Genomic DNA, 27381 nt, shown 5'->3' on the forward strand with positions numbered 1-27381 from the left:
TGACCGATTATTGAACGTATTATTTTTTGGCAAACTGTGCATCAGCATATACCATCAAACGTATGGCTACCTATTATAAGAGTGTTTATTTGAACTGAAATGATTTTAGTATGTGGGAAGAGGACAGACGACTATATAAGAGACATGAAACCAGCACAGCTCTGTTGTCTGGGACATCATTCAGTAACAGATTAGCAGTCGTTAAACATTTGTACAGAATTTAGTTTTTAAGAGAGCTATGTAATAAAACAATACTGCTCAAACACACACGCGTCCATAGTAAATGCTTTTGTCGACAACTGTATCTAAACTTGCCTTGACCGACACCAAGTCATTACACAGATATCTGTTCACATGCCTATACCATTATTACACTACAGAAATGTGCAAAGATGATGTGTATGTAAAGTTTATTTAGAATAGTTAACAAATAGACAGAAAGGCCCAATGAATCACAGTCACCCAATCTGTGTAACAGTAAAAGAAAAAAGTGCACAAGTTTATAGCAGGACAAACACAAAGGCCGCTATCACTAACACAGAGACAGATAACGCTGAATCAAACCAAGCTACAAACAGAAATCTCTGCTTTTCTGCATGTTGCAAGCATGTCTATCATATAAAGGCGCGTGTGAGATAAAACCTTCATAATAAACAAAAGCAGTCAATGCACAGTGCGTCTCAAAATCCAGTTTGTTCCAGTGTGTCTTGAGGTCTAGAAGTCTTCACAGAATCAGAACTGATATTTATACAGGCAAGATTTTATCCACATATTTGCAAAATTAAAGCACTTTCACATACTTTTTCGTTTATATTAAATATCAGTGTAATAACAGCATTTATATATACACGTATACCACCAGTTCAGCTTAGCCAGACCAAATAACTACTTTACTTTACTTTACTTTACTTTAAAAGACAGAAAATAAGATCAGCCTTGATGATTATCTGGATAATGTGGCTTATTTTACTGGGTATGTCATACAATCCAAACCTCAATGCATCTGTGTTCACATGAGCTCACTGCCATGAATCTCTTCGGCCATGTGACCGCTAAGATGATGCTTGCTCCAGCTTCTTCAGATCATTCAGGAAATGAGTTGGAGTTAAAATGTGAGACGAGCCTGCGGTAGAAGAAAATATTAGCATACAAAACAAGTATTGATGGGTGATGATCTCTATTGGTAGGAATGACATCTCCTCTCACCAATCACAACCTCCCATTTGCCCTCAGTGGCTTGGGTCACTTCATAAGCAGAGCGCATCTCAGAATGCGTCACTCCACCGATCACAAAGATGATGAGTCGAGGGCCGCTGCGGAACTCGGTGGCAGATCTGTTCTTGTGCCAGTGTCCAAACCGTGCGCTGCTGTGGTACGATTCCCAAACGATTTTTAACGTTTGTTTTGACATTTGACAGTCATATTCAATCACTGATATGATGTCTTTAAATATAATGTTTGTGCCGGTACCTGACAGCAGTCTGTGTGGTGGTGATGGGGGCGGGGTCAGACAGGAACGGCCACTGCTTCCTGTCACACTTGTCATCAATCACATTCTGCACAGCAGAGAGGATGTAAATGAGATGTCGTTACATTCCTGTATGGCAACAAACCTATTCTGTGTTTTCTGACCTCCATCACATCTTTAAGGATGGGCATCCATCGGGAGAGCTGATACGTGGACTCTGTACGTTCTTTCCTATCGGGCAAACTCTTACCGGCGTTAGCACCCTAAAAGACACGATTACACAACAGACGAAATGCTTCAGTGGACCCAGATCAAATCCACACCCACATGAGCGCAGAAATGTGCTTATTCTTGTGGCACCGAGAAATCATCTTACGCCAGTAATGATGGGACAGCCCAGATGCTGCAGGCTGGTGATGATGTCTCTGTCCTGCTGCACGTTTGCATGCTGAATGAGTTTGTTCAGATTCTCTTCACCAATGCCTGTGTGAAGATACAGTGAAATCACGCTTGTGTTTATGAGATTAATACGTCAGTCTTCCATGAAATCCAGTTTTGATACCCTTCTTCTTATGGAAAATGTAAAGCAGGATGATGCGGATTTTGTCATAGGGTTGGATCTCAGCGTTGAGCAGAACGGGGACGATACTCTTCATAGCGTCCTTGAGCGGCTGCCCCTCAGCATCTGACCCCATGGCCAAATCCTACAGAGAAACACACACATCCGTCTCTCAATACTAGGACTGAAGAGCAAAGATTACTCGCAAGCACCTCGTTTCTTCAAAACAGCTTTAGAAAGGATATTTTAATACAGAAAGTATGTCTCAGTATTGTGGCACTGAATATCGTCGCTGTGCTTCTGAAACCTCGGTTGTCCAAATTCACTGTTTTCCAGGAAATAGATCAAGCACTGTACTTTTTAAAGTTTACAAGCACTTTTTAATACTTTTTATTGGTTAGATATTTACGAAATCCAGTGAAAAACATGAAGGGTGACTAATAAAAAATTATGGAGATACAGGGTTTCAGAAGGAAACTGCGATATTTAGCTGCACGGACACGAAATACGGTTGGGAAGGTGACAAATACGAGCGTGAACTGTGATTTACTTCAACAAACATTGTTTATAACAGGATATACTACATTTGTGTATTACAGCCAGCCGTCGACAGCCATCAGAACAACCCAGATGTTGAGTTATATACAGTATTTACATAACAATTCCCTAAAATGACTAAAACCGTTTTAATTCATAAACATGTAAATCCATCAAATAAAAGGTCCATGAGATTATCTAGCAGCACATTGTCATGTGTTATGTACATGGCACTAAAGAACACGTTCAGTCAGCTGGTTGTATTAGCTCCATACACAGTGTGATGCATTAAAAGCATGTTTGAATGGACGGTTAAAACCATCTGCCCCACATAAAACAGGAAGTTTCCTATACGCTGCCCGGCCATGTAGTTGGTACTTTCACAGATTATGCAATGACTTCCTGTAGGGTTTTCTTTACTGCCATAGATCACAGTTCAGCCCCTGAGCTCTTGCATAATGCTTTTAGGATGTGTAACAGGAAATTATAACACAATGTATTGTATGTACTGTACACGCAATAGCATGTATTAGCACGTAATGTGTACTGACCTGCTCCACCTCACACAGCTGGTCTAACTGATTCTTGAATTTCTTCATGCAAGCATCAGCCAGGTTCAGATGAGTGGAGTACTGTCAAGAACACAAACAACACACCGTTACCAAAATGACTTTTAGAGACAGTTAAAGAGATTTTTGTTTCTGAGAACTCGTACCAGGCTCAGCTCTTTCTGGTACTGCGGCATCTTCTTCAGCATTTGTGAGAGATCTTTGATGTTGGCCTGAAAAATATTAATGACACGTCAGTATAGTTTGAAAAACATATAATGCCTTTATAGTGACATACAGCTTAAATGTATACAATTAAACAAAATACACAAGGGAGAAAGGGGAAATAAATATGCCAGAATACAACACGGTTGTAGATAAAATTGTAGTAGTAGTTTGTGACCAAATGTTGACATATTTATAAACATTTATGCGTGGCTCTATCAAATACTTATTCTGATTGGTCAATCACAGTATAAAATATTTAAATGTTTGTATATAATGATCAATATCCCACACAGTTGTTAAATTTTCTCAAAGTAGAATCAATGTATTTAGACATAATTTATTTATGCATGTATTTATTTATTCATGCATATATTTACTTCTACATTTATTTATTTCTGCATTTATGCATGGATTTATTTCTACATTTATTTATTTATACTTAAGTCATTTCTCATCCTACATATGTGGTCTCTTTTAGGGATGTAATGATTCACCGTGAGCCAGTTGAGAATCGATTATAATATTTGATGATTTAAGTCGGTAATCGCAATACACGTATTGAACAGCAGGGGTCCCTGTGTTTACTGCAAACTTGGTAAACGGGAATATACTGATATTCATTTTAAAAAAATGTAACAAAAAAATCCAAGTTAGGAAAAGCAAAGACAAAGTCTTTGATTATATTAACGAAACTTTTGTATTATTTATCAATTTGATTTGGAATTTGTTTAAAATTGCAATTTAGTTTTGTCATTTGACATATTTATTTATACAACATATTTATTTATACAGATATTTTTAATGACTGGAACGGACATAGGCAATGATTTTAAGATTTTAAGAAGATGCAGGTGTGGATGGGAGGTGACTACCTTCAGAGGGTTAAGGATTCACCAGGGAAAGAAGAAGTGTCAAGTGGGGGGCCAGCAGCAACATTGCTCTGCAACTTCAGGTCAGACAAGAGGAGCCCAAAGCCAGGTCGCTAATCACAGTGCTGAGGGTTCCAACGTTGCTGAGGGAAGGCAGGTAGAGGACACAGGAGGGTCCTTGGTTGACACGTATCCCTCTGAGGGTGGCACAGGAGAAAACAGGCCAGAGCCAGGCCAGAAGACAGAGAGGAAAGAACCTGGGTGGAGGCAGCTAGTCAAATGGCCGAAAGCAAATGAGGTAGCAGTGTGGCAGCAGCTCGACAAGGACCTCAGCTCCATCCTAGAGCACTCACTGCGTGGCCAGGTGGAAACCAAGCTGAATTGCATTGGAGACATACTGTACGAGGAGTGCAGAAGCAAGAAGAAGAACCTAGCCAGCCTTCGGAGGGCAGAGCGCATCCGCAAACGCAGAAGGCGGAAGGAAAAGGAGAGGAGCAACTTCTTCAAAAACCCCTTCAAGCATGCGAGACAACTACTGGAGGATAAGAGAAACGGGAAGCTGGAGATCACACAATCACAGCTGGAGAGTTTTATCAGGTAGCAGTACAGTGACCCAGCGAAAGTTACTCCGCTGGGATCACCAGGTTATGTTCCTCGTCCAGCCCCCCCATCCTTCTTGTTCAACGCTGATCTCCCCAAACTTAGTGAGGTAGTAGAAGTTGTACGGAAGGCGAGAGCAGCCTCAGCTCCAGGCCCCAACGGGATATCTTATAAGCTGTACAAGTACTGCCCAGGGGTTCAGAGATATCTGTGGAACCTCATGAGAGTGGCCTGGAAGAACCAAGTAATCCCTTCAGAGTGGCGACGAGCTGTTACAGTGTCCATCCCGAAGGAAACGAACTCCACCACCATTAGCCAGTTCAGGAGCATTGCACTCCTGAATGTTGAAGGCAAGATTTTCTTCTCCATCCTGGCCAAGAGGTTGACCACCTACCTCATAAGCAATGGGTACATCGACACTAGCTACCAGAAGGCAGGCGAGCCTGGCTTTCCAGGGTGCGTGGAACACTCTGCAGTCATATGGGAGCAGATCCAGAGAGCAAAAAGAGAGAGAGGTGACCTGCATGTGGTGTGGCTGGATCTTGCCAACGCATACGGGTCCGTCCCCCACCAACTCATCGAGTATGCCTTGGACTTCTTCTACATCCCTGTCAGCATTCGTGCCCTGGTGGCCAAGTACTTTGAGAACATCAAGATGTGTTGCACCCATCAGGACTTCACGACAAGCTGGCAACAGCTGGAAGCAGGCATTGCCATGGGATGTTCAATCTCACCCATCCTGTTTGTTGCAGCCTTTGAGGTTATCCTGATGGGGGCAAGGGTGATGGTTGGAGGTATGAAGCTACCATCAGGCCAAAGGCTACCACCAGTGAGAGGCTATATGGACAACATTACCACCATTCTCCAGACAGCAGCATGTACAACAAGACTGCTGAAGAGGTTTGACGAGCTTGTGGGGTGGGCGAGGATGAAGATCAAACCCGCTAAATCACGCAGCCTGTCCCTCAGGAAAGGGGTTAGAAGCGACCATACCATCTTTGTCGCAGGAGGTAAGGAAATCCCATTGCTGGCAAATCAACCCGTCCGTAGCCTGGGTCGTAACTACACAGCAGACCTCTCTGATAAGCAGATGGGGGAAACAGTGAGGAAGCAGCTCGCAGATGGCCTGGCCAGGATCAATCAGAGCCAGCTCCCCGGCAAGTATAAAGTGTGGAGTTAGCAGTTCATACTGTACCCAAGGGTGATGTGGCCTCTGAAGATGAGCGAAGTTCCCTCCTCGGTGGCAGACAAGATGGATGGGTTGGCAAACTCATTCATCAGGAAGTGGCAGGGTCTGCCGAGATGACTATTGGATGTAGGCCTCTTTGGCAGGAACACGCTACAGCTGTCACTGCGATCCATTGGCCTGAGATACAAGCAGGAGAAGGCTCGGATGGTGCTGGAGCTGAGGGAATCCACTGACCAACTGGTGAGAGCAGCTGGCCGTAATATACGAACAGGGAGGAAGTGGAAAGCCCAGGAAGAGGTCGACAGGTCGACACGATCGCGAAATAGTTGGCAGAGTCCAGGAGGGCCGAGCAGGCCTTGGGAGGAGCGAGACCCCCCTCTTCTGGTCAAAGGCCTCCAAGGAAGAGCGGAGAGCCATGGTGGTGGCAGAAGTGACAAGGACCGAGCAGGAGCGCCTTAACATCAAGGCGGTGTCTCAGAGCTGGCAGGGAGCCTGGATGTCATGGGAAGGTGTCATAGACAGGCAATTGTCATGGTCTGAAATGTGGAAGATCCCCCAAGCTAGGCTCAGTTTCCTGATCCGATCCACCTATGACACCCTACCTTGTCCCAGAAACCTCCACCAGTGGTTCGGCACTGAAGAACTCTGCCCCCTTTGCAGTACCAGCAACGCAAGCCTCCAGCATATCCTGTCGGGCTGTAAGACAGCATTGTCCCAAGGCCGCTATAGGTGGCGACACGATCTGGTGCTGAGGAAGCTTGCAGAGGTGGCAGAGTCATGTAGACAGGAGGCTAACAGTAGACCTCCGCGCCAACGAGACGTCCCATCCAGTTTGCAAGGGCCGGAGAAAACATCAACCACCCTCACCAGAGAACAACATCTAGAGTCCTCTCATTTGGCAGCGAGTGGAGCATGAGGGTCGACCTGGGGAGGCAGCTCCAATTCCCCAAGGAGATCGTAGAAACTTCGCTCCGGCCAGACCTGATTATGTGGTCAGAGCCATGCAAGACCATCTTGTTGGTGGAGCTCACTGTCCCATGGGAGGAGGGCATGGAGGCTGCCAACGAGCGGAAGCGTGCCAAGTCCGCAGACCTGGCAGAAGACTGCAGAGAGGCTGGCTGGAAAGCCACCCCATATCCCGTCGAAGTGGGATGCAGGGGCTTTGTTGGGTCCTCGACGGCTCGCCTGCTCTGCGACATGGGATGTATAGGAGAAGGGTGTCAAAAAGCCATTAAAGAACTGGCAGAGGAGGCAGAGAAGGGCAGCTTTTGGCTGTGGCTAAGGAGGAAGCATAGGGGGTGGGTGCCAAATAACACCTAGGGCATCAGCAGGGTTGTGGCAGGGAGTGATCCCTGCCATCGCTCCGCCACCAGGAGATGTACTGGGGTTAAAGGAGCGAAACATCCATGACTGGTGGTCCCCAGCTGATGATCCGCTTATGCCCAGAGAGGTGTTTAGAGGAGCACACATGCACAAAAGGCACCGGTGGAGGTGCGTCAGGCAGTAATGCCCAGCAGGTCGACCATCAGCCTGTATTTCTAAGTTATTTTACAAAAAAATGTGCAGCATTTGAGAAATAATAAAATGGCACTTCATTTTTAATTTGTCTAAACAAGCAAATTATTGTCTAAAAAATAAATAGTGAAAATCATATCGTGAGATCAGTATCGTGCATCACATTGCAAGCTGAGTGAATCATTACATCCCAAGTTTCTTCTCACGTAATAAAAATAATCTAAAATTAATATGTGATGTCCTTTTATTTCCTAATTCACACAATAAGTTGTATAATTTGTTCCATCAAGCACGGCATGACATCACAGTGCATGGACGGATAAAGTGCATCTCTACCTTGTCCGTGTTCATCCTCTTGCTCTCGCAGAAGGTGTGCAGCAGCTCCGTCACCTTCCTGCAACACAACATGAGCCATCAGAACCGAACCACAGCAGTGGATTAGAGACAAATAACAACATGGCTGCTCTTACTTGGTGACGTCTGCGATGTGCATGTGCCGCAGCTGAACCCACAGCTCATCGTCCTCGTCCAGCAGCACCTCCTTCTCTCTGGCCTCTCCGATCCCTGTAGTCTGATATCTGTCAGCAAACACATGTTAAGATTGACTGCTCACAGGTCACATGGAAATCTTTAGGGTTACAGCAGAAAATCACACACTTGTAAATGTCCTGCTGAACGTCTAGCAGATCGTAGACCATGGCCTGAAAGGTCAGCTCGTGCAGGATGGGAGTGATGGGGTCGTATCCACGGTCCACTATAAGCAGCTGGGAGCGAGCTTTATCAGTGCCCTGTCAAACACACAGAAACGTTACAATCACAGTCAGAAAACGAAATATTCATTCAATTCCCCCTGGCCAGTTAGTCACGTTTTTACTTGGCAAAGCAAATTTTAACTCAAACTTGGCATTTAGTAGGCTAACGATAGGACTGTTTAATGATTAATCGCATCCAGAATAAAAGTTTGTGTTTATGTAATATATGTCTGTGTACTGTGTGCATTCATTTTGTATTTTGAAACACATACACGTACATGTATATATATTTAAGAAAAATATAAAAATGTATAAATGTTTATTAATAAATGTTTGTAAATATATTAATCAAATTATCTAAAAATATACATGCAAATATTTCCTAAATATGTACATGTATGTGTACGTGTATGTATTTATAAATACAAAATAAATATGCACAGTACACAGACATACATTATTTAAACACAAACTTTTATTCTGGATGCGATTAATCGTTGAACAGTCCAACTAGACGCTGAATAAAGAATTCCTTGAAATCCACGAAATAAACTTTGCTGACACATTTGACAATATTCTGGTATGTAACGTTGGTTTGTTTTGTATCAATTATTTAACAAATTGCCCGAAATGTTAAAATATAGACTGAAAGGCTAAGCCGTTTTAAGTTGCTAAAATTAAAATAAGAACTAAAATTGTGTGAAGACAGAAACAGCACAAAGAGAAAACCAAATGCCAAATCCATGAAACATAGGCAGAATTTTGAGGCAAATTGTTCGATTTTTATGTAAATTGTTGCATTACTCTAAAAAAAGATTTTCAACTCTTCCAAAAAAATTACTCTGGTCGCATTTCATGGATGAGGGTCAAAATTTGCATTACAGCACCCACCTGAAGCTCAGGAAAATATCAGCTGAGAGACGAGAAAATAAGAAGAGAAAGAACAGTCCAGAAGACAGTGCAAGAAATCGCACAGCAGTCATGAGTGTCACTTTAAAGAGAAGAAATTGAAGAAGGTGTGAAGAATACAGTATGTGTGAAATTTCTGGTGTGTTTACGACCCCAGACACACTTACAATTGACTATATCTGCATTATCAATATTCCCCATCTCACCTCCCCCATGCTGGGATTATCTGCCTTATGTGCGTTCAGACGGTCCATCACCATCTCTGCAAGGCTGAAATTCTCCTTCGGGCCCCTTAGAAACACACATATGGTTTACACTTACACTTCTTGTACACTTCAAACTAATCACATTACAGCAGAAAGCTGAAGTCACTAGAATCGAAAAGGAAATAAAGGCTGATGGTGTGGTCCGTACTGCCTGTATCGGATGGCTGGGTATTCCTTCAGAGTGTCACAGAGTGTGGCGATCTGCTCGGCCATGGCCTCCATCATCCTGGTTTTCTCATCTAAATTAGCCTGATTTGGGCTGTAGAGCATGTGGAAGGAATTTGGGTTGTCCAGAGAAAACACCTGCAACAAAAACAACCCAAGAGATGAATCGTTACATGCAGACGTTTGTATTTTTACAGAAAGGAGAGGAGCCATTGAAAGCTACACACCTGCGACTCGTACGGTATGAAAGACACATTTACTTCCTTCAGGGTTTTGATGACCTTGGCGAGCCTTGACCTCCCGATTTCAGCGAAAAGCCCATCAGAACAAGCTGATGGCAGAGTGAACACAGATCACTTATCACTGGCAATGCCCCAGAACATGGACAACACCAGTTTAAAGTCCCCGTGAACCGGAAGTCCCAAGCGTTTTTACTTCCGCATTTTGATGCATTTCCGAGTGAAATGGAATCTCTAATGAGACATAGTGGGCGTGGCTTTCACTTTTCTCTGCGATTTGATTGGATGTATAAAAACAGCCGTTGCATATTGAAATGGAACTATCAGCAGACTGACAGTTGAAGGGGAGGAGTTAACAGATGCTCCGCCCCAGCCGTCTAACATACGTCATTTAAGATGGATAGTCATTAAAGGATGGAAGTGCATTTTTTAACTAAAGATTATGAGGGCACACAAATCTTAAAAAGAGAATGACCCATATTGATAAACTATTTACCATAAACGCTGCAGTAATTCATGAAAAAAATAGGCATTGTCATTTTTATTTCACTGGGACTTTAAAGTGACTTAAATGAATTGATGTTTCTTGTAATGTCCATGCATAATTCCCATACTCCCATTCATGCTATTTCAGTTTTAATGATTTGGTTTCAAAATGTGGAAAATAGTAACAATAAAGAATGAATAGGTGCATCACAATTTTTTTACTATCATGCAACCATGTGTAAAGTATAGCAAAATGTTAAATTAGCTGTCTTACTGTCCATAAAGAAGATATGAGCTGCTTTGTAAGTGAAGGCTGAATCTTTAAAGTCATTGATCAGCGAACAAACTGACTGTAAAAAAGAAAAGATACTTTATTTTAAGACCATTACTATATAGGTACCATATAGTATTTTAAAGACTAATAAAGTAAAATAAAATGAAATGAAATAAAATAATATAATACACTGCCCGTCCAAAAAAAAGTCACCACCAGGATTTAACTAAGCAAATATGTAAGAGCCTCCCATTGGATTGGAGGTCTAGGTTCAGCAACGTTATGTGCCCAAAGAATGAGGTCATCTGAATATACTGAATGACCAGGTTATGGCACAGGCATATTCCAAGATGACAATGCCAGGATTCATTGGGCTCAAATTGTGAAAGAGTGGTTCCGGGAGCATGAGACACCATTTTCACACATCGATTGGCCACCACAGAGTCCACACCTTAACCCCATTGAGAATTTTTGGGATTTCCTGGAGAAGACTTTGCACAGCGGTCCAACTCTCCCATCATCAAAACAAGATCTTGGTGAAAAACCATGCAACTACGGACGGGAATAAATGTTGTGACATCGCAGAAGCTTATTGAAACGATGCCACGGCGAATGCGTGCTGTAATCAGAGCTAAAAGCGGTCCAACCAAATATTACCATATTACAATATTACAGTTTTTTGGACGGGCAGTGTATGACATAATAAAATAGGGTGTTCTGACCTTTGGCACAGGGGAGATGAGGTAAATGGCCTCCAGAGTAGGGATGGGCTCTCTGCGTTTGTTAATGTCCTCCACAACTGTTAAGAAAAACACCCCAAATGTAGTTTTCTTCATTTATGCACCGTTTTCCCAACGGCTCTAGCAGCAAACACAGACACAGATCTCACAACAGAAACTAGTGACAGTACATTATAGATTACCCAATATATTTGGAAATGTAGTAGTCAATTCAATTCAATTCTCATTTATTTGTATAGTGTTTTCCAAAACACATTATTTTAAAGCAGCTTTAAAGAAAATGCATGTTTCAACGTTACCGAACAAAACCAGAACAGTCCAGAATTTATATGAGGTGATTTTAAAAGGAAGATAGCATATATTATATATGTTTATATTAGGGCTGGGCATTTAACACGTTAAGGAAAATTAAAGCGAAAAAAATGTAACGCACCCGCCCCAGACATAAGTAGGGCATCTTACATTTCATACAGTTGACTGGTGACAAATATGATGCTGCAACAACTTACTGCGTGATATATAACATACAGAATACTGTCAGAAAGAACCTAAAATTAAGATGTCTGTGCAAAAATGACCCTGAATGAGCTTTTGTCTCATATTGATTTAATTATGCAATCACACAAGTGCAATATCATAGCAGTGCTATTTTTGTCCAGAAAACTAGGAGTGCACGTCATGGTGATTTTATGCAACAGTTCATTAAATAAGAAATTAATTTTAAGATATATTTTGACAACATCGTCTGTTTTCCTAATTTTTCAACTAAAATATATATAAAATATAAAGCCTAAGTGTTGCGCATCTCTGAGGAACAAACAGCGTAGTTTCGTTTCTAAATGAATAAGTTTCTTGAGCGAATCAATTGTGTGAATCAATGAATCAGTGGTTCATTCATAAAGAGTCATTTACTGCATTCCTTAACGAATTCAGTGAATCTACTGAATTAATGGCATTTACTGTCACCTACTGGCAGTTTTTAATTCTTTGAAGAATTTTAACAGTATTAAAATAAAAAAGTTAAATAATAACAATGATACTAATAAATAGGTGATTATGTCGTTTCAAACTTGAATAACTATTTCTTTGGGGAAAAGGAAGATATTTCTTAAGAATGTTCAATTATAATAATTCCGCTTCTGAAAAAAAATGATGGCCGTTTTAGCTTCTGAAGATCTGAAGCTACTTTCTGTATTGTCTTATTATGGCTTTAAATGATATTTTGGCACCAAATGTGATGTGTGATTAAGTTGCGATTAATTAGATTAATTAAGATTAATCATGTAATGAATTAGATTTAAAAATGTAATCGCTTCACAGCCCTAGTTTATATACATTTAATTTACAATTAGCATTTTAAAGCAATGACAATTAATACAATCATTGACAACGTTAGCAGTTATAATTCATTATAATTCATTATTATTTTCACATATTTTCTGTATGTCTCTTATTGATTGTGATTACATTTGTGTAAGATCAGCCTCATAACGGACAGTTGTCTACATTGCTTTCACAATATCAGCTATAAAAAAACAATATCAGTTGACCACTAGTTGACCACATCAGTGGAAACATGCAGTTACACCCTGACAACACGCACACGCGCACACACACAAACACGCGCGCGCGCGCTCTGATATAGGTCTTGTTCTAATGGCTAAAAGCTGGTGACATATCAAACTTTTCCGCTGCTACACATCAAACTGAAATACACTACACACAGCACTAAATTGTTCATGCTTAATGTTACCAATGTTATAATGTTTAAAAAACATAACTCACTTGTTACTCCTTCGGCCATGATGTCGGACATTTTACAGCATGAGGAAAGAATCCGCATACTGAGATAATCAACAATAAGCACCTGAATAAGAAAAATTAAGTAATACAGAGAGATCTGAGCTATTGTCAAAGATGGAACATATACTATATGAGGTCAATTTACTGCATTGTTATTACCTTCCATTCTCCATCTTTCTTAATGCTCTTGATCACATCATTGAGAATTTCTACACAAAGAAACAGAAAAAACAATATCATTAGCTGCAGAGAAAATATATTTTAAAAACTACAGTAACTTATATGAAGGCTATTTTGTTTGTCATTCTTATTAAAAAGATTTTGCGTTCAGGTTTGTGAGACCCATTTTCATTTTTTTCATAAATGGGATTTAACAGAGGAAAATTACAAATACATGTATATATTATGATGAATATGCTACCTGTAACTGTGATAAAGTAAACATTTGTAAAGTATTTTTACATGTTTTTGGCTGAATTGATGTAAAAACAAAAAATGCTGTGGATATTTACTAAATAAAAATAAACATACAAAATTATCTGGTGAAAAAAAGACATAAAAATGTGCAAACAAGAAGAGCAGTACTTAAAAGTTAAACAGTTCCTGTGTTTTATATCCATCGCGAGGTTGATCATACGATCACACACTGACGTGATTAACGTAATTCATACGTGCAGCTTTCCAGGTCTATACTAACATTAAATAAGATGAGCATTCAGCACAGAAAATGTGTCAGGTAAACTTGTGCTAAATACAAGTTAAAGTTTTAGTTAAATTACGTAAATAGCTTCATACGGAAGTGTGGTCCAAAATGACGTATCGAGCATTCACTGTCCACCTATTGTTACAATTAAATATGCACAGACACCCATCATAACATCATGTATAATGTCGATTATTTAATTTCTACAGAGTAAACGTATTAACAACCACAGTTTGAGATTGCATGTCACTTACTGTCGTTTACGATTGCTTTTAGTCCACTCGGGGCCATCTTGACACTTCCCTGTTGACAGATTTCCACCAGGCCTGTGAAGGCAGAAATGATCGCATCTCCTCCACACCCTGATGGACAAGCAGGGCCGAAAGACAATATTTCAAAGTAAGAGTCTACGACAACATAAATGTCTTTATTCTGGTGTAGTCGGGGCTTTTCCACAAGACTGTTGGTGTATAAATTCAATGTTGATCTTTTGATAAAAAAAATCAAGACATGCTATCTAACATCATTGTGCTTCTCAAGTAAATGTATCTTTATTTAAGATTTTTTTAAATATTTGTACGGTACTGTTTAGCGTGTTGACAAAATGTTTATATGCTCTCATACTTGTAGAGGTACATCTAAAAAAAACTAGAATATCGTGAAAAAGGTCGATATTTTTTGTCACTCATTTCAGAAAGTGAAACCCATATATTATATAGATTCATTACACAGAGCGAAATATTTCAAGCCTTTATTTTTGATGATTATGGCTTAAAGATAATGAAAACCCAAAATTCAGTGTCTCAGAAAATTTGAATATTACATAAGATCAATTAAAAAAGGATATTTTAAACAGAAATGTCAGGCTTCTGAAAAGTATGTTCATTTCTATGCACTCGATATTTGGTTGGGCCTCCTTTTGCATGAATTACTGCAGCGTGGCATGGAGGCAATCAGTCTGTGGCACTGCTCAGGTGTGATGGAAGCCCAGGTTGCTTTGATAGCGGCCTTCAGGTCATCTGCATTGTTGGGTCTGGTGTCTCTCATCTTCCTCTTGACAGATTCTCTATGGGGTTCAGGTCAGGCGGGTTTGCTGGCCAATCAAGCACAGTACCACCATGGTCATTGAACCAGCTTTTGGTACCTTTGGCAGTGTGGGCAGGTGCCAAGTCCTGCTGGAAAATGAAATCAGCATCTCCATAAAGCTTGTCAGCAGAAGGAAGCATGAAGTGGCCTAAAATTTCCTGGTAGATGGGTGCGTTGACTGTGGACTTCAGAAAACACAGTGACCAAAAGAGCTTAGGCAATGGGAGGCCTTGCAGTGCTCATGATGTCTCTTGCTTCCAGTACTGAGATCCTTCTCGTTAAATGCTTATGGTATTTTAGTTTGATTATAGCATAATTAAAAAAGTTTATATAAAAGTGTTTTGTTTTTTAAACTTGATGCCATTCACATTCTCAAATTATCTAAAATATGTGATTTGAGCTTTTACTTTACTGTAAGGTACATGTAATCCAAATATTTAAAGTTCTGCATATTTGTTTGGCTTTACAGAGCAGCAATAAACCTTAATATTTTTCATCCTTTCGTTCATTTAGGAAAACTGTCTAATTGTAGTGTATTCCTCCAGGAGGCAGTGTTGTACAAATTAACCAAAACCTGCAACCTGGGACAGGTTTAAATCAACAAAGCCTACCTGAGGAGGGAGACATTATCCATCTAAAAAGGCTGGTTCACCCAAAAATGAAAATTCTGTCATCATTTACTCTCTCAGATTGTTCCAGACCTTTATACATTGCTTTGTTCTGCTAAAAACAAAGGAAGATGTCAGTTACCAAACAGATCTCATCCCCCATTGACTCCCGTAGTATTTATTTTCCCAACTGTGGTAGTAAATGGGGGATGAGATCTCTTTGGTTACTGGTATTCTTCCTTTGTGTCCAGCAGAACAAAGACATTTATACAGGTTTGGAATAATGATGAGACAATGAGGGTGAACTATAATCCCTTTAAAGTAAAGGCACAGAAGAACTGTATCCATAGTCCACAAGTGTTGTCTCAGAGGTGTTTGAGCTTGCATGACAAAAATCAAACAATTCAACATGATTCAAGAATTTCACTTGTATAGAATTTATAAATCAAAGTATTAAACCAAAAGCGGTGTTTTCATAGTCATTCAGAAAGCTACACACTATGTGCATGGCAGTGTGGTGAAAACTCGTATTTACAAATATATACATTTCCCCAACTGTTCACTAGTAAATCATACAACTTAAAACCATATTCTTAAACCATTAAATATATGCTTTGCCACTTATAAACACCTCCACTACAGTGTTTTAATGATACACAATAAGTCTCGATTCCAAGTTTGCAGTATGACAGAATAAATTATTATTTGGTCTTGTGATCATTCCTCAGACTCCATTGCCATCTGCTTCAGCATCTTATCTTCCCTCCTGTTCCTCATGCGCTCCTTAAAGTCCTCGAGTTTTTGTCTCTGTTTCAGGAAGACAAACGTCACTGTCTATGTCCAGAAAATGTGTAAATGCTGCTAACCAATGGAGTATGTATGACATACATGCTTCAACCACTAAAACCAACAGAATCTGATTTTATTGGTATCAAGCGTGTCAAATTAAATACTTACATTCATTTTTTCATCAGGGGGGAAGATTTCCCTCTGAAAAATTTATAAAACGTATTAGTAACACTTTTCGATATACTATGTTTTTTCAACTACCAATTAAATATTTTTTTAATGCATTTGTTGTTAGTTAATACATCATTTGTTTGTTCATTGCTTGTTCGTGTACGTTCACTGTGCATTAATGTAACTGATACAGATTTGGATAGAGGTTTTTTTTAAGTATTAATAATTGTTGAAATCAACTTTAACATTTATAAATGCAGTAGAAACAAAGAACCTCATTGAGGTGTTACAAAAATAAACGGCAGCAAAAACAACCGAATACTTGGTAAAATATTTTAAAGCTATTTTGCTCAACGTGCCACCATGAAACAAATCATCTGACACCCAGCAGGGTAATTTTAAAATAAAAGAATAACCTTTCTTTTCACGATGTATTCCTCAAAATACTCGGCTTGATTTGAAATCCAAAACATCGCCACTGGAAAGGACAGATAGACCATCATCTGTGTACAAAATTACGCCATTTAAGTCAGGGAAATGCAATAACTTGATGGGTATAGCAAGACGGGACGTAACGTTACTAAACACAGCACTGCTAAATGATTAGCAGGACAGAACGCTCTCAGGCATGTTATCCTAACTGTTGTTACGTTTTTACCTCCATAAATGACGTTTCGTTTATTTACATATAATTTATTTAAACATAAGGGTTTGAAAAATTGTAAAGTACATCCAACTCACCCTAAAAACCTCTATTTTAACCCCCATGTCCTACAACTTCACAGCGTTTGCACGCATTTAGGCACTTCCTGTCTGACAGATGTCAAAATAAAAGTCCGATGAAAATGCGCTATCACGTACTTTCGAACAGTCTACAGATAATGTTGATATTTGAAGTACATCATAAAAATCATAACCTGCAGGAACTCTGGTCAAAAAAGCAGTAGCACCGCAACTCTCTTACCTCTGACGTCAGACAGCTGCAGGCTTATGAAACCGCATGAAATCACTGACCGGATACAGATGCTTCGGCATGATGTAAGCATGCAGCAACATTACATCACATAATACACAACCAGCGTCAACAATGTCTTACACCTTCGATGCATAAATTATAAATATTCGTACATTTTCAATTGTGCATCTTAGTGTATGCGCTTTTTCTATATATTTTTTAAATTGTGTATGCTCGTTTTTCGCTTTTATTTTAAATATATTTTTGTCTGGACAGTATGATTGTCATTAATATGTTACTGTTAATACTTTTTTGGTGGTGGACCTTATTAGCAGGCTCAATAACAAATATAATTTACTTGATCGATACTTTTTCGTGAATAACATATTTTGCTTTGAGCTTATGTAGTGTTACACAAAGGAAATCCTGGAGGTGACAGTTTTGAGCAACAGAGTTCTGAAAACCTCATCTGAAAAACACAACTGACCACAATGGGCAGATTCTGTATATGATGCATTATAAAAGAGACAGGCTCATTTTTGTTTCATTTAATTTTCTATAAAAGAGATGAGTTTATTTCATGATCATAACAGATTGAACCATTGACCTCGATAGCCCACACACATAACCAAACAGTAATCGAGGAAAATGTTAAACAAACCCAAAAGAAAAAACAAAACAAAAACAAATGAACAAAATACCTGAATAAAGCAAACTCTCTGCTGAGCTGCAGGTCAGCACATTCTCTGGAGAATCCAAATCTATGGCACATAATGTCCAACTGTTACCATGGAAAAATGAAAATACATTTAAAGGCTCGAAGGAATGAAGTGTTTCTCTTCTTTGAACTTTTACAGACCAAATTAACCAAAGGAAAAAATGAGATATTTATATAAGTGGACTTCATGACAAAAAAAAAAACAGTTTGCAAAGCATATTGTTTAAATGAAGTGTTGCTGCGATTCAAACCTCCAGGTAAGAGCACCCTCCCCCCGCCACATACCGACATGACATCCAAACATTCACATACACACTGATGATGTGGCTGCTCGAATGCGTCCTCATAGCAGTTTTGAGAAAACGAAAACATAGTCGCTTGGCGTATACTTAATAAGTCCAGCTAAAACTAGATTTAAACCTGAATATTGTAAATGGGTAAAATATCAAATGTCGACTTTCCTTTTTTGTCTTTTAAACACAAACTCTCCCTTAAACCCCAAATTTCTTTCGAACCGCACAGCCCCTCCCTAGCCCTCCCAGAACGTAATATATGCCAACTAGAATCGCAATACAATACAGGCACTGGAGAAAACACTATAAGAGAAAACTCAGAGGGCCTGCCAAGGTCTCAAATTGTGCCCCCGCCCCCCTTGCGGAGTCAAATAACAGAATTAGAACACATCTACTAGAATCGAACAAGAACAATGATAAATCAGAACGGTTTTTCCTTTTTTTTGCTTTTTTGTTTCAAACTTTTTATCATTATATCTAGTACAGCATACAGAGTTCTCTCTGTGCAGTTGTAATAAAATGATCGGTGAAAAGAAAGGAGTCATGCAGTGACCAGCCGAGTGTGTTCCCAAGAGCCAAATTTGCCTGGTGTTGACATGACGTTGCAAATGTACATGTACCAGTTGCACAGACTTGCGCGTTTTCCTTCTATACGTATAATACACTTAAAATAGTTACTGTATTCTTTAAATTATATTCAAACTAAACGATACTCAGAAACTGCCCCTTATAGATCAGCGCTCCGGCCTGCGATAGGATTCATCACCAGGTTCGCGTGAAAACAATGAATAATGAAAGCATATCTCCGTTTCTGTCCTCAATTAACACTTGTCAGAATAATGCATATATTAGGGTTTATTTTCTACAAGACTACCTAAATTTTTAATGACGAGTGGGGAGAACAAGAAAATAGATTTATATATTAAGAAAGACGTTAAGTGAAGCGTTTCGGGTCTCTGCTATCGGCATAAAAGGATATGTGTGTTTGGCATAGACATACATCAGAGGGGGTGAGGTGTTGGTACGAGAGTTAAAAATATTAAAAAAAAGAAAAGAAACAGCCAACCAATCAACCAAAACAGTAATTAAGAAAATACCTTTGTACAGTAGATCCTACGTAATGAAAAATCTGCACATGATAACAGTGCGAAACACACCATATTTAGTCATTGATCACAGCCCCTGGTGAATATTGTTTGTGTTGTCAGCGGTGTAAGGCGAGCTGTACTTCCTCTCCCGAGGAAGATCTTAAGTGCCCCCAGTCCCATCCTGCCATTTGCCTGCTTGCTTGCTTTTTTCGCGAAAAAAGGGGGAAAGGATATAGCGAAAACAAAACGATGGAAGGGAAACGAAACATGAAAACAAATCCCCCTCAGACATTTGGCAGTCGCTGGATGCCGTACTACAGATAATCAGTACATTTCAGTTTTCTTGTCCTTCAGATATTCCTCTGTCGATCGCATTGTCCATTGCTCCCATTTTCTGAATTAGAGTCACACGAGTCCTCTCTTTCCTGCCGTGGTTGCAATGCCAAATCCAGGAGGAATGCCCGAGAGGCCATGACGTCCCAGTGTGAGGGTCCCTCTTTCTGCTAAGGCAAAAGAAGCGCTACAGCCTCCCTCACGGGGCCTCAGCTTATGCATTGCTATTTCAGCCTCTTCAGGGTTTCTTGTGGTCAGATGGGATTTTTGTCCCTTACTGCTTTACAAGTCCATTCTGTCCGTGTTCAGGAATCCGTGATCTGGGTTTTTTTTGTTGCAGTTTCTCTTTTCCTCTTGCACTTTAGAACAAGTTCTCCTCAAAGATAGCCATCAAATCACTTTGGAAATTCATGTCAATGGTAGCTGCCATCTGGAAGGGTCAAGAAAACAACTGTCAATTGGAGAAAACATGCCGACACGTAATTATTTCCATAACTTTTCTATAATAATTTGACACAATTCATTAAATGAAATACAAAGATCTAAAATATTTTCTTGGAGGATAGACTGCAACTCACCGCCTCTCTCCTCCTCCTCTCCTGTTCCCGGCGACGTGCGAGCTCCCTCTGCTGGTCAAGTGCACTCTGGGAAGAGGCGGGGGACTGGGGCGGGGCTTGAGAGGGCTGTGGGGCAGAGGGCGGCTGAGCCGGGTTCTGGGCTTGAGCTTGAGTTTGGTGCTGCTGCTGCTGTTGCTGCTGAGGGGGCTGGACCTGTTGTTGCTCCGGCCGCCTGCGGGGCTCCTCCTGGGACCTTCTGGCAGATTCCATGGACTCCTCGTCATCTCGGCCCCTTTACAGAGAATCAAAACCTTAAAACCTACTCAATGCTCTCGTATTAATATAAATCACGCAGGGCTCGACAAAAGCGACTGCCCGATGGCCCAGGTCAAGCATGGGAGACCTTCGGGCCAGTTGAGAGATCTGTCAGTTGCCCGATTGGGCCAGTGCTGTATCGCCACGAAAGTTTAGAATTTGCGCCTTTTTAAGCCTTGCCATATTCTCAAGACGACGCAATAGAGAACTCGATACGGGCTGTGTGTATGATTTGCGCGCTGCCGAAAGCTGAAATAAAATACTGAATTGAGTTCTCTTTCATGTCTTCTTAACAGGCATATCCACACAAAATGATGCCAAAATGCCCATATTAGCAAGTATCCTTGTAAAAGTAATCCACTATGTCTTCAGTAAACAGAAACAGGTTGGAAACAAAGCGCATGTTACAGTTTATTACATCCGTGCATCTCTTAAAGGGGCAGCAGAATAATAAACATCTCTGTTTTTAAAATTCATCAAACAACAAAGGACGAAGAGAAAAAACATTCACTGCTCCTGACTGATTACATTATAACTTTAGTAAGGTTTCATTTATATGGTGAAGACTATAAAGGCTTATTTTACATTTGGTTATTGAATTCTGTAACTGATAACTACAATTAGATCAACCTGAAACACCTGAAAAGCACTTATTATTTTTATTTGTATGTTTTCTTTATTACATTTACTTGTGCTATTGCTTTTGCACATACTACTTTTTTATTTTAATTAGGGCTGTCAAAATTAATGCGTTAATAACGCGTTAACGCAAATTCCTTTTAACGGCACTAATTTTATTAACGTGCGATTAACGCAGCGCGCATTTTCTGTTTGACTCTTGGCCTTGCCTGTAGTTTGAGAAAGTAAACGATGCAGCAGCAAACAGAAATGGAGAAATAAATAGGTCTTCTGAACGTAAAATTCATATATAAAACGATGTCTGATGGTTCTGTCGACAAGACTAAAGTGATCTGCATTTATTGTCGATGTGAATAAGTTATCACCGCAGCACGTCGAGTTTAAAATATCACTTGATGGCGAAGCATACAACTGAGAGCAACTGAGAGCTCTCCTCCTCGCGGCAGACCACACTAGATTGTTTTCAGCAGAGATGGATGGACAACTCCACAAGCAACAGACTCACCACATCGACAGCTAAATGGGTGGCTACAGCATGTAGGCCAGTTAATGTAGTGGAGGACGAGGGTCTACTTGAAATTATTTGCATCGCATCTAACGATTACACATATGAACTACCGTCGAGAGCCACTGTTACAAGCAAGATTCACGACTCTTACGAAGAGGAGAAAGCGAAAGTCGAGGAGGCGATAAGACAGACAAACGCGGGTTGCGCTCACCGGAGATTACTGGACTTCCCTCAGTAACCATAGCTACCTGGGGGTCACGGCTCATTATTTTGACACACACTGGAAACTACGGTCGTACGCTTTGACCGTCATGAAGACAGACGAGAGGCACTATGCTGACGTTTGCGCTGAGCACTTTCTGCAGGTAGCCAGACAGTGGAATATTGAATTCAAAATTAGCCCACTGACCACCGATAGTGCACGCAACATGATTGCCGTGGCCAGGCAGCTTCCGTTCGAGCATATGCCTTGCATTGCACACAGCCTCCACCGATCTATCACAGTTGCGAAAATGTAAACATGCCTGTGTAAGTAAATAGCTCAGTGCAAAGAAAGAAGTAATGGGAACCTGTGTTTTTCCTGTTTTTTTTCATGTGTTTAATAGACATGTACAAGTTCTTTGAAAAACATCTATGACCCTTGAAACATGTCTAGTCTTCATGCTCTATGTTGAGTATGGTTTCACTAATAATAAACAATATACATTTGCATAAAGCATCAATATTTGTCCATGCCCATGTTGATTAGAGTATTAAAAACTTGAAAAGTATTAATTTAAGGTACATTTAGAACGGATAAAATGTGCGATTAAGTTGCGATTAATCACGAGTTAACTCATTACAATCATGCGATTAATCGCGATTAAATATTTTAATCGATTGACAGCCCTAATTTTAATACTTACTGATTAGTTGTCTTTAACAGTATTTGAAATTTCAGTTATGCTAAAAATGTATATATCATTACCTTATTTATTGAGATTACATTGGTGAAAAATCAACAAACAAACAAACAAACAAACAACTAGACAATATTATTTATTTATTACTTTTTAAGGTGGGGCCAGTGAAAATATTGGCAGGGCCAGTAAAACTTCGATCCTTGGCGTTGAGTCCTGTCACGTTAACAATGTCACTGCAACTCCAAATGCATCTCCTACCTCAGTTTCTCTTGTTCCCTGCGCAGACGGTCTTTTTCAGCTTGCTCAGCCTGAGCCTTGAGGGCTTTCTCTCGCTCCTCCTTCTCCCGGGCTGCACGCCGGAACTGCTCGAAGCTGTCACTGGACGACTTCAGACCAGAAGAGGGAGTGGAGGTGGATTTCTGTGCCAGGCTCGCCCAGGAACCCATATTCTTCAGTTTCACATCCTGGAGATCAAATTAGGACACGTTAGGAGTCGTACGTTTCACAGGGATGTGATTGGGGAAAATTTGGGGAAAGTTTACAAAGATGTTCCTTCCACCCACCTGTACCTTTTTAGGAGCCACGGGTGTCTTGGGTTCTTGTTTGAATTTGTCTTTGTCCTGCATGGAAGGTGGCTGATCGCTCTGTTCAGAGGAGCGGATGACAGGACGGGAAATTTCAAGTGGTTTCATATCAGCTCCTAAAACCAGATGAACTTTTTAGTAAAACAGGTTTAAAATGTGGTTTCGGTCACACTTTATTTTAAGGTCCAGTTCTCGGTTTTAGTAAACTATTAACTATAAGTTTTGCTTAGTTAACTCTTAATTTGTTGCTTATTAATAGTTAGTAAAGGTAGTTGTTAGGTTTAGGGATTAGGGATGTAGAATATGGTCATGCAGAATATGTGTTATAAGTACTAATAAACAGCCAATATGCTAATAATAGGCATGCTAATAAGCAACTAGTTAATAGTGAGAATTGGTCCTTATACTAAAGTGTTACCGTGGATTCTAGTTGGGCAGCACTTCTTTTTCGTTTATGCATTCTTTGAATGGAACAGCATTTTTAATTGTTCTTGCATTTCATCATTTTTAGAAAAATGTGTCATCAACTTACTCTGTTGGCCATGCCCTTGCATTGTGTGTTTGCTCTCGGGGTGTTTATGAGACTCTTGTCTCATGGCTGGACTGAACGGCTCACCACGCATCACTGGTGACGGAGGAAGCTTTTCTTCTTTAATGCCGCCTAGAGCTAAAGGAACTCGCTGTGGTTCCTTTAGCAAACAAAACTTCAGTTAATCCTCTGTGCATTAAACATTTCCAAGAGGACAAGAATCTGTGTCAATCCAGGAACTGAACAAAATGCCACTTGCCTTTTTGACCTGAGGGGGCGACTGATGGACTAAAGCAGCGTACTGAGAGATCTGAGGGGAATGCATCATGAGCGGGGAGGGGTTATCTCGCAGGTGTGCTGTCGAAGATAAGGATGTTATTAAACTAAAGAACATGACATACTGTCCATTTCACACTTCAGATGTGTGGAGCTGGAAGCTACAAGCTTCTCAATGTGTATGGGTAAAACCCATTAGAGAATCTCCAATAGTAGACTGGAAGCATTACCTGAGTTATACGGGTCAGACTTGTGTTGTTGACGTGGAGAGTGATGCTGCTGCTGCGTCTGCTGTTGCTGCTGGATGATCTGCTGTGCTTTCGTGGGGGGCATGGCGACTTTGTGTTGACTGGGCTGCGTTTGCGTGGTCTGCGCTGGGCCTTGAGAAAAGCTCAGCTGCTGCGAGTGCTGCATGTGTCTGGCCTGATGCTGCGAGAGCTGTGGCGAGGGCTGGTGCGGTGCTGACTGCTGAGTCTGTATGGTGAGCTGCGGCGGGGGCAGGGAGGCCTGCGGGCCCAGCTGCGACTGAACCTGCACTGACTGCAGCAGAGACGGCTGCCCCGGCTGCTGTCTGCTCTGCAGAGACTGCATTAACGAAGCCGTCTGTTGCTGCTGCATGCGGTTCGGCTGAAGATGCTGTAGGTACAAGGGTAGGGGCATGGAGGGAACAGTCTCCTCGTCGTCCTCCAGCAGCATCTGTGGAGGCTGGGAGGAGAGGAGACCCTGGGGAGTGAGAGTGGGAGGGGAGAGGGGCCGTTGACGGATCTGCTGAGGAGGCTGCAGGAGGTGTGGAGGGAGGTGGTGCTGGGGAGGAGGTGCGGGTTGTTGGGCCTGGAGCTGCTGCGGCAGGGTCTGCTGGGGTTGCTGCTGCTGCTGGGGTGCGTTTTGTTGCGGAGGTTTAGGAGGTAGCGCAGCTGCCCTATTACTGGGCCGTGAAGGCTGCTGGGGCATTGCGTTGTGTAGGGCTGTAATAAGATGTAGGTCAATACAGATGATCTGCAATAAATCATTTAGAACATAACAACCGGAAGCTTCCACTTACCTGGAGAAGGAAGGATCGGGTGCTGGTTGAGGAATGGGTGCGTCTCAGGTGACACAGGGCCTCCTTGAGGGTGAGCGTTAAGGTGAGGGGGTGCGGGGGAGGACGAGTCATTAGCGTGATGGGGAAGGTGCATGAGGGACTGACCGAAGTGGGCCAGGGGGTCAAAAGGGTTTTCCAGCATTTGTGAGGGCTCCAGCGCGGTGACGGGAGGAGCCATGTAAGCGGCAGGAGAAGGATGCTGCTGCTGCTGCTGCTTCAGCTGAGCGGTGGGTTGCAGCACGGGTGTCTGGGGTTGATGGGAAAGCTGTGGCATTCCTGGAGCCATCGCCTGGTGATGAGACTTCTTGCCTTCACCTCGGCCTCTCTTCTTTGACTTGGAAGTCATCCCTGCATTGAAGTTTTAAAGATCAATTAACGTTGCGGAAGCGTTGTTAAAACATTTATTAAAAATAAACCATTGTTTGCTTCTGTACCCGTCTCAGAGTCTTCACTTTCAGAAGAGCTGGACTCACTGCTACTGCCCGACTCTGATGAGGAGCCTTTCGTTTTTGCACCACTCATTGTCTCCATGGACTTCTCTGGAGCTGAAATAAAGGGGGAAAATACAGCCTATATAAATCTGAACAAATACAAACTTATTCCAAAAAATACATATATGTCCAAATGTGGCCTTTAATTTTTTTTGCACAAGGTTGATATTCACTCACCAGCAGGCTTCTTTTTCTTACGAAGACAGGACGATACGTATCTCTCCAGCTCCCGCAGCGTGGAGGGCTTCAGCGTCTCAAAGTCGATCTCGATTTCGTCCGGGTTGGAGTTTTTGAGCGAGGGCTCGCGTGATTGGATGATGTGGACCACGCGGCCCAGTTTATCACCAGGCAGCTTGTTTATGTCCAAACTCAGCTGTCTCTTCTCTTCATATGACATTGGCTTACACTTCTCTGCTGCGGTCATGCCTGCCATCGCCTGCCCTCCGGCCAAACCCAGATCCTCCTCAGAATCCAGGCCTGTCACCGGCTGCAGGGTGGGTGGGGCCATGCCTAAGGGAGCCATGGAGCGGTTACCCTTGCCTCCCTCTTTTTTCTCCCTGTAGGAAAGATTAGATAAGTTCACTACACTTTTAAAAAAGCATTATTATACACCCATTACTTGTCTTTCTATATAAAATGGCATCTCTATAATAAAGTCTTGCTCTTTGCCTACCTAAGCTTTTTGGGCTTCTTGGGCAGAGCATCAGTCTTGTTCTTGGGCTTTCCCAGAGCCTTGAGGGCAGGAGGTGGCTCCAGGATCTCCTCCAGTGTTGACATGACTCCTGCTTTCTTTTTGTGCTTCTCTTTCTTCTTCTCTTTCTTTTCTTTCTCTTTCTTCTTTGGTTTGCTGGCCTGAGGCTGGGACAAGGCAGCCAGCTGCTCATGAACCGCTTTCAGCTAAGCGACAAAACAAAATCAAATTATAGAAATGAAATATAGTTTGCAGATCTAACTTTCTTTCTATTAAAATCTCAGATATAATCTGCTATTTAACCAGTAAACTGGAACAATAAAGACAAAATAAATTTGTATAAGACAAGATTTAGTTCCCACCTGCTCCTGAAGTTCTGCCAGCCTCTGAGCTCTCTCCTCCTCAGAGTCATCCGTGGATGATTCTGATTCAGACGAGGAGTCACTGGAGCTGTCAGAGGATGAGGCTGTGCCCATGGGCGGCTGCGTCTTTACAGGAGCCGGGTGGAGCACAGCCGCAGGGGCGGGCGCCGTCAGTTCCTCTGGCTCATCAGGCATTTTAGCAAAGCGCATCTCAAACACGTCCTTCAAATAAAAGGAGAAACTTTCCATGAACAAGCTTTTAAAGTCTAGAACTTATCTGTATGACTAGCAAGTCCTAATTTACAGTCGTCTGCAGGTGTGCGTGTCTACTCTGTCATGTACCTGCAGTTTGCGTGCCATTGTCACCACTTCGTGATCCGGAGGGTTGTACTTGTAGCAGTTGGAGAACATTAACCGCACATCTGCTGCAAACTCCTGAGCATCCCTGTACTGTCTGTTTTCCAACTTGTCCTGTCATTCAAGTAAAACATATAATGAACACGGAAAGCAAAAGACTGATGTTGTGTGGATGTGGATCGTCCCTAATTTACAGCT

At 41.4% G+C, this 27381-nt stretch overlaps 3 protein-coding genes across 6 annotated transcripts in view; all 3 read right to left on the reverse strand.

Annotated features, from left to right (window-relative positions):
* Nucleotides 1-393: 393 nt before the first annotated feature.
* Nucleotides 394-14195, reverse strand: stxbp2 (syntaxin binding protein 2). 2 transcript variants are annotated; one of them, XM_057346113.1, is made up of 19 exons: nt 14105-14195; nt 13307-13356; nt 13130-13211; nt 11327-11403; nt 10605-10680; nt 9833-9936; nt 9589-9743; nt 9381-9465; nt 8171-8301; nt 7984-8091; nt 7850-7907; nt 3280-3345; nt 3116-3196; nt 2031-2172; nt 1845-1951; nt 1633-1731; nt 1471-1556; nt 1207-1367; nt 394-1123 (listed from the first exon to the last, which is right to left on the reverse strand). In XM_057346113.1, the coding sequence occupies exons 1-19, from the start codon at nt 14139-14141 to the stop codon at nt 1053-1055; spliced, it is 1776 nt and encodes a 591-aa protein (XP_057202096.1). In that variant the 5' UTR covers nt 14142-14195; the 3' UTR covers nt 394-1052. The 2 variants fall into 2 exon arrangements, with proteins under 2 accessions (XP_057202096.1, XP_057202097.1); XM_057346114.1 differs by lacking the exons at nt 13307-13356; nt 14105-14195 and having other exon boundaries at nt 11327-11464; nt 13130-13203.
* Nucleotides 14196-15767: 1572 nt separating this feature from the next.
* Nucleotides 15768-17397, reverse strand: LOC130561711 (protein PET100 homolog, mitochondrial). The gene is made up of 4 exons (XM_057346202.1): nt 17246-17397; nt 16921-17007; nt 16502-16534; nt 15768-16351 (listed from the first exon to the last, which is right to left on the reverse strand). Exons 1-4 carry the CDS (start codon nt 17270-17272, stop codon nt 16262-16264), a joined length of 237 nt encoding a protein of 78 aa, XP_057202185.1. The 5' UTR covers nt 17273-17397; the 3' UTR covers nt 15768-16261.
* A 604-nt stretch (nt 17398-18001) lies between these two features.
* brd4 (bromodomain containing 4) overlaps nt 18002-27381 on the reverse strand; it is a 71536-nt gene continuing 62156 nt past the window's right edge. For 2 of the 3 annotated variants that reach the window (XM_057345143.1, XM_057345140.1), the window contains 13 exons: nt 27169-27297; nt 26827-27048; nt 26447-26670; nt 25951-26330; nt 25717-25827; nt 25244-25630; nt 24432-25166; nt 24185-24282; nt 23929-24085; nt 23376-23512; nt 23071-23276; nt 20470-20740; nt 18002-20321 (listed from right to left, as the gene is read on the reverse strand). In XM_057345143.1, coding sequence (XP_057201126.1) covers nt 20253-20321; nt 20470-20740; nt 23071-23276; nt 23376-23512; nt 23929-24085; nt 24185-24282; nt 24432-25166; nt 25244-25630; nt 25717-25827; nt 25951-26330; nt 26447-26670; nt 26827-27048; nt 27169-27297 — 3126 coding nt within the window. In that variant the 3' untranslated portion in view covers nt 18002-20252. The remainder of the gene's footprint in view (nt 20322-20469; nt 20741-23070; nt 23277-23375; nt 23513-23928; nt 24086-24184; nt 24283-24431; nt 25167-25243; nt 25631-25716; nt 25828-25950; nt 26331-26446; nt 26671-26826; nt 27049-27168; nt 27298-27381) is intronic. The other variant, XM_057345142.1, reaches the window with a different exon arrangement.

The sequence above is a fragment of the Triplophysa rosa genome, linkage group LG11, assembly GCF_024868665.1.
Source record: "Triplophysa rosa linkage group LG11, Trosa_1v2, whole genome shotgun sequence".
Classification (NCBI taxonomy): domain Eukaryota; kingdom Metazoa; phylum Chordata; class Actinopteri; order Cypriniformes; family Nemacheilidae; genus Triplophysa; species Triplophysa rosa.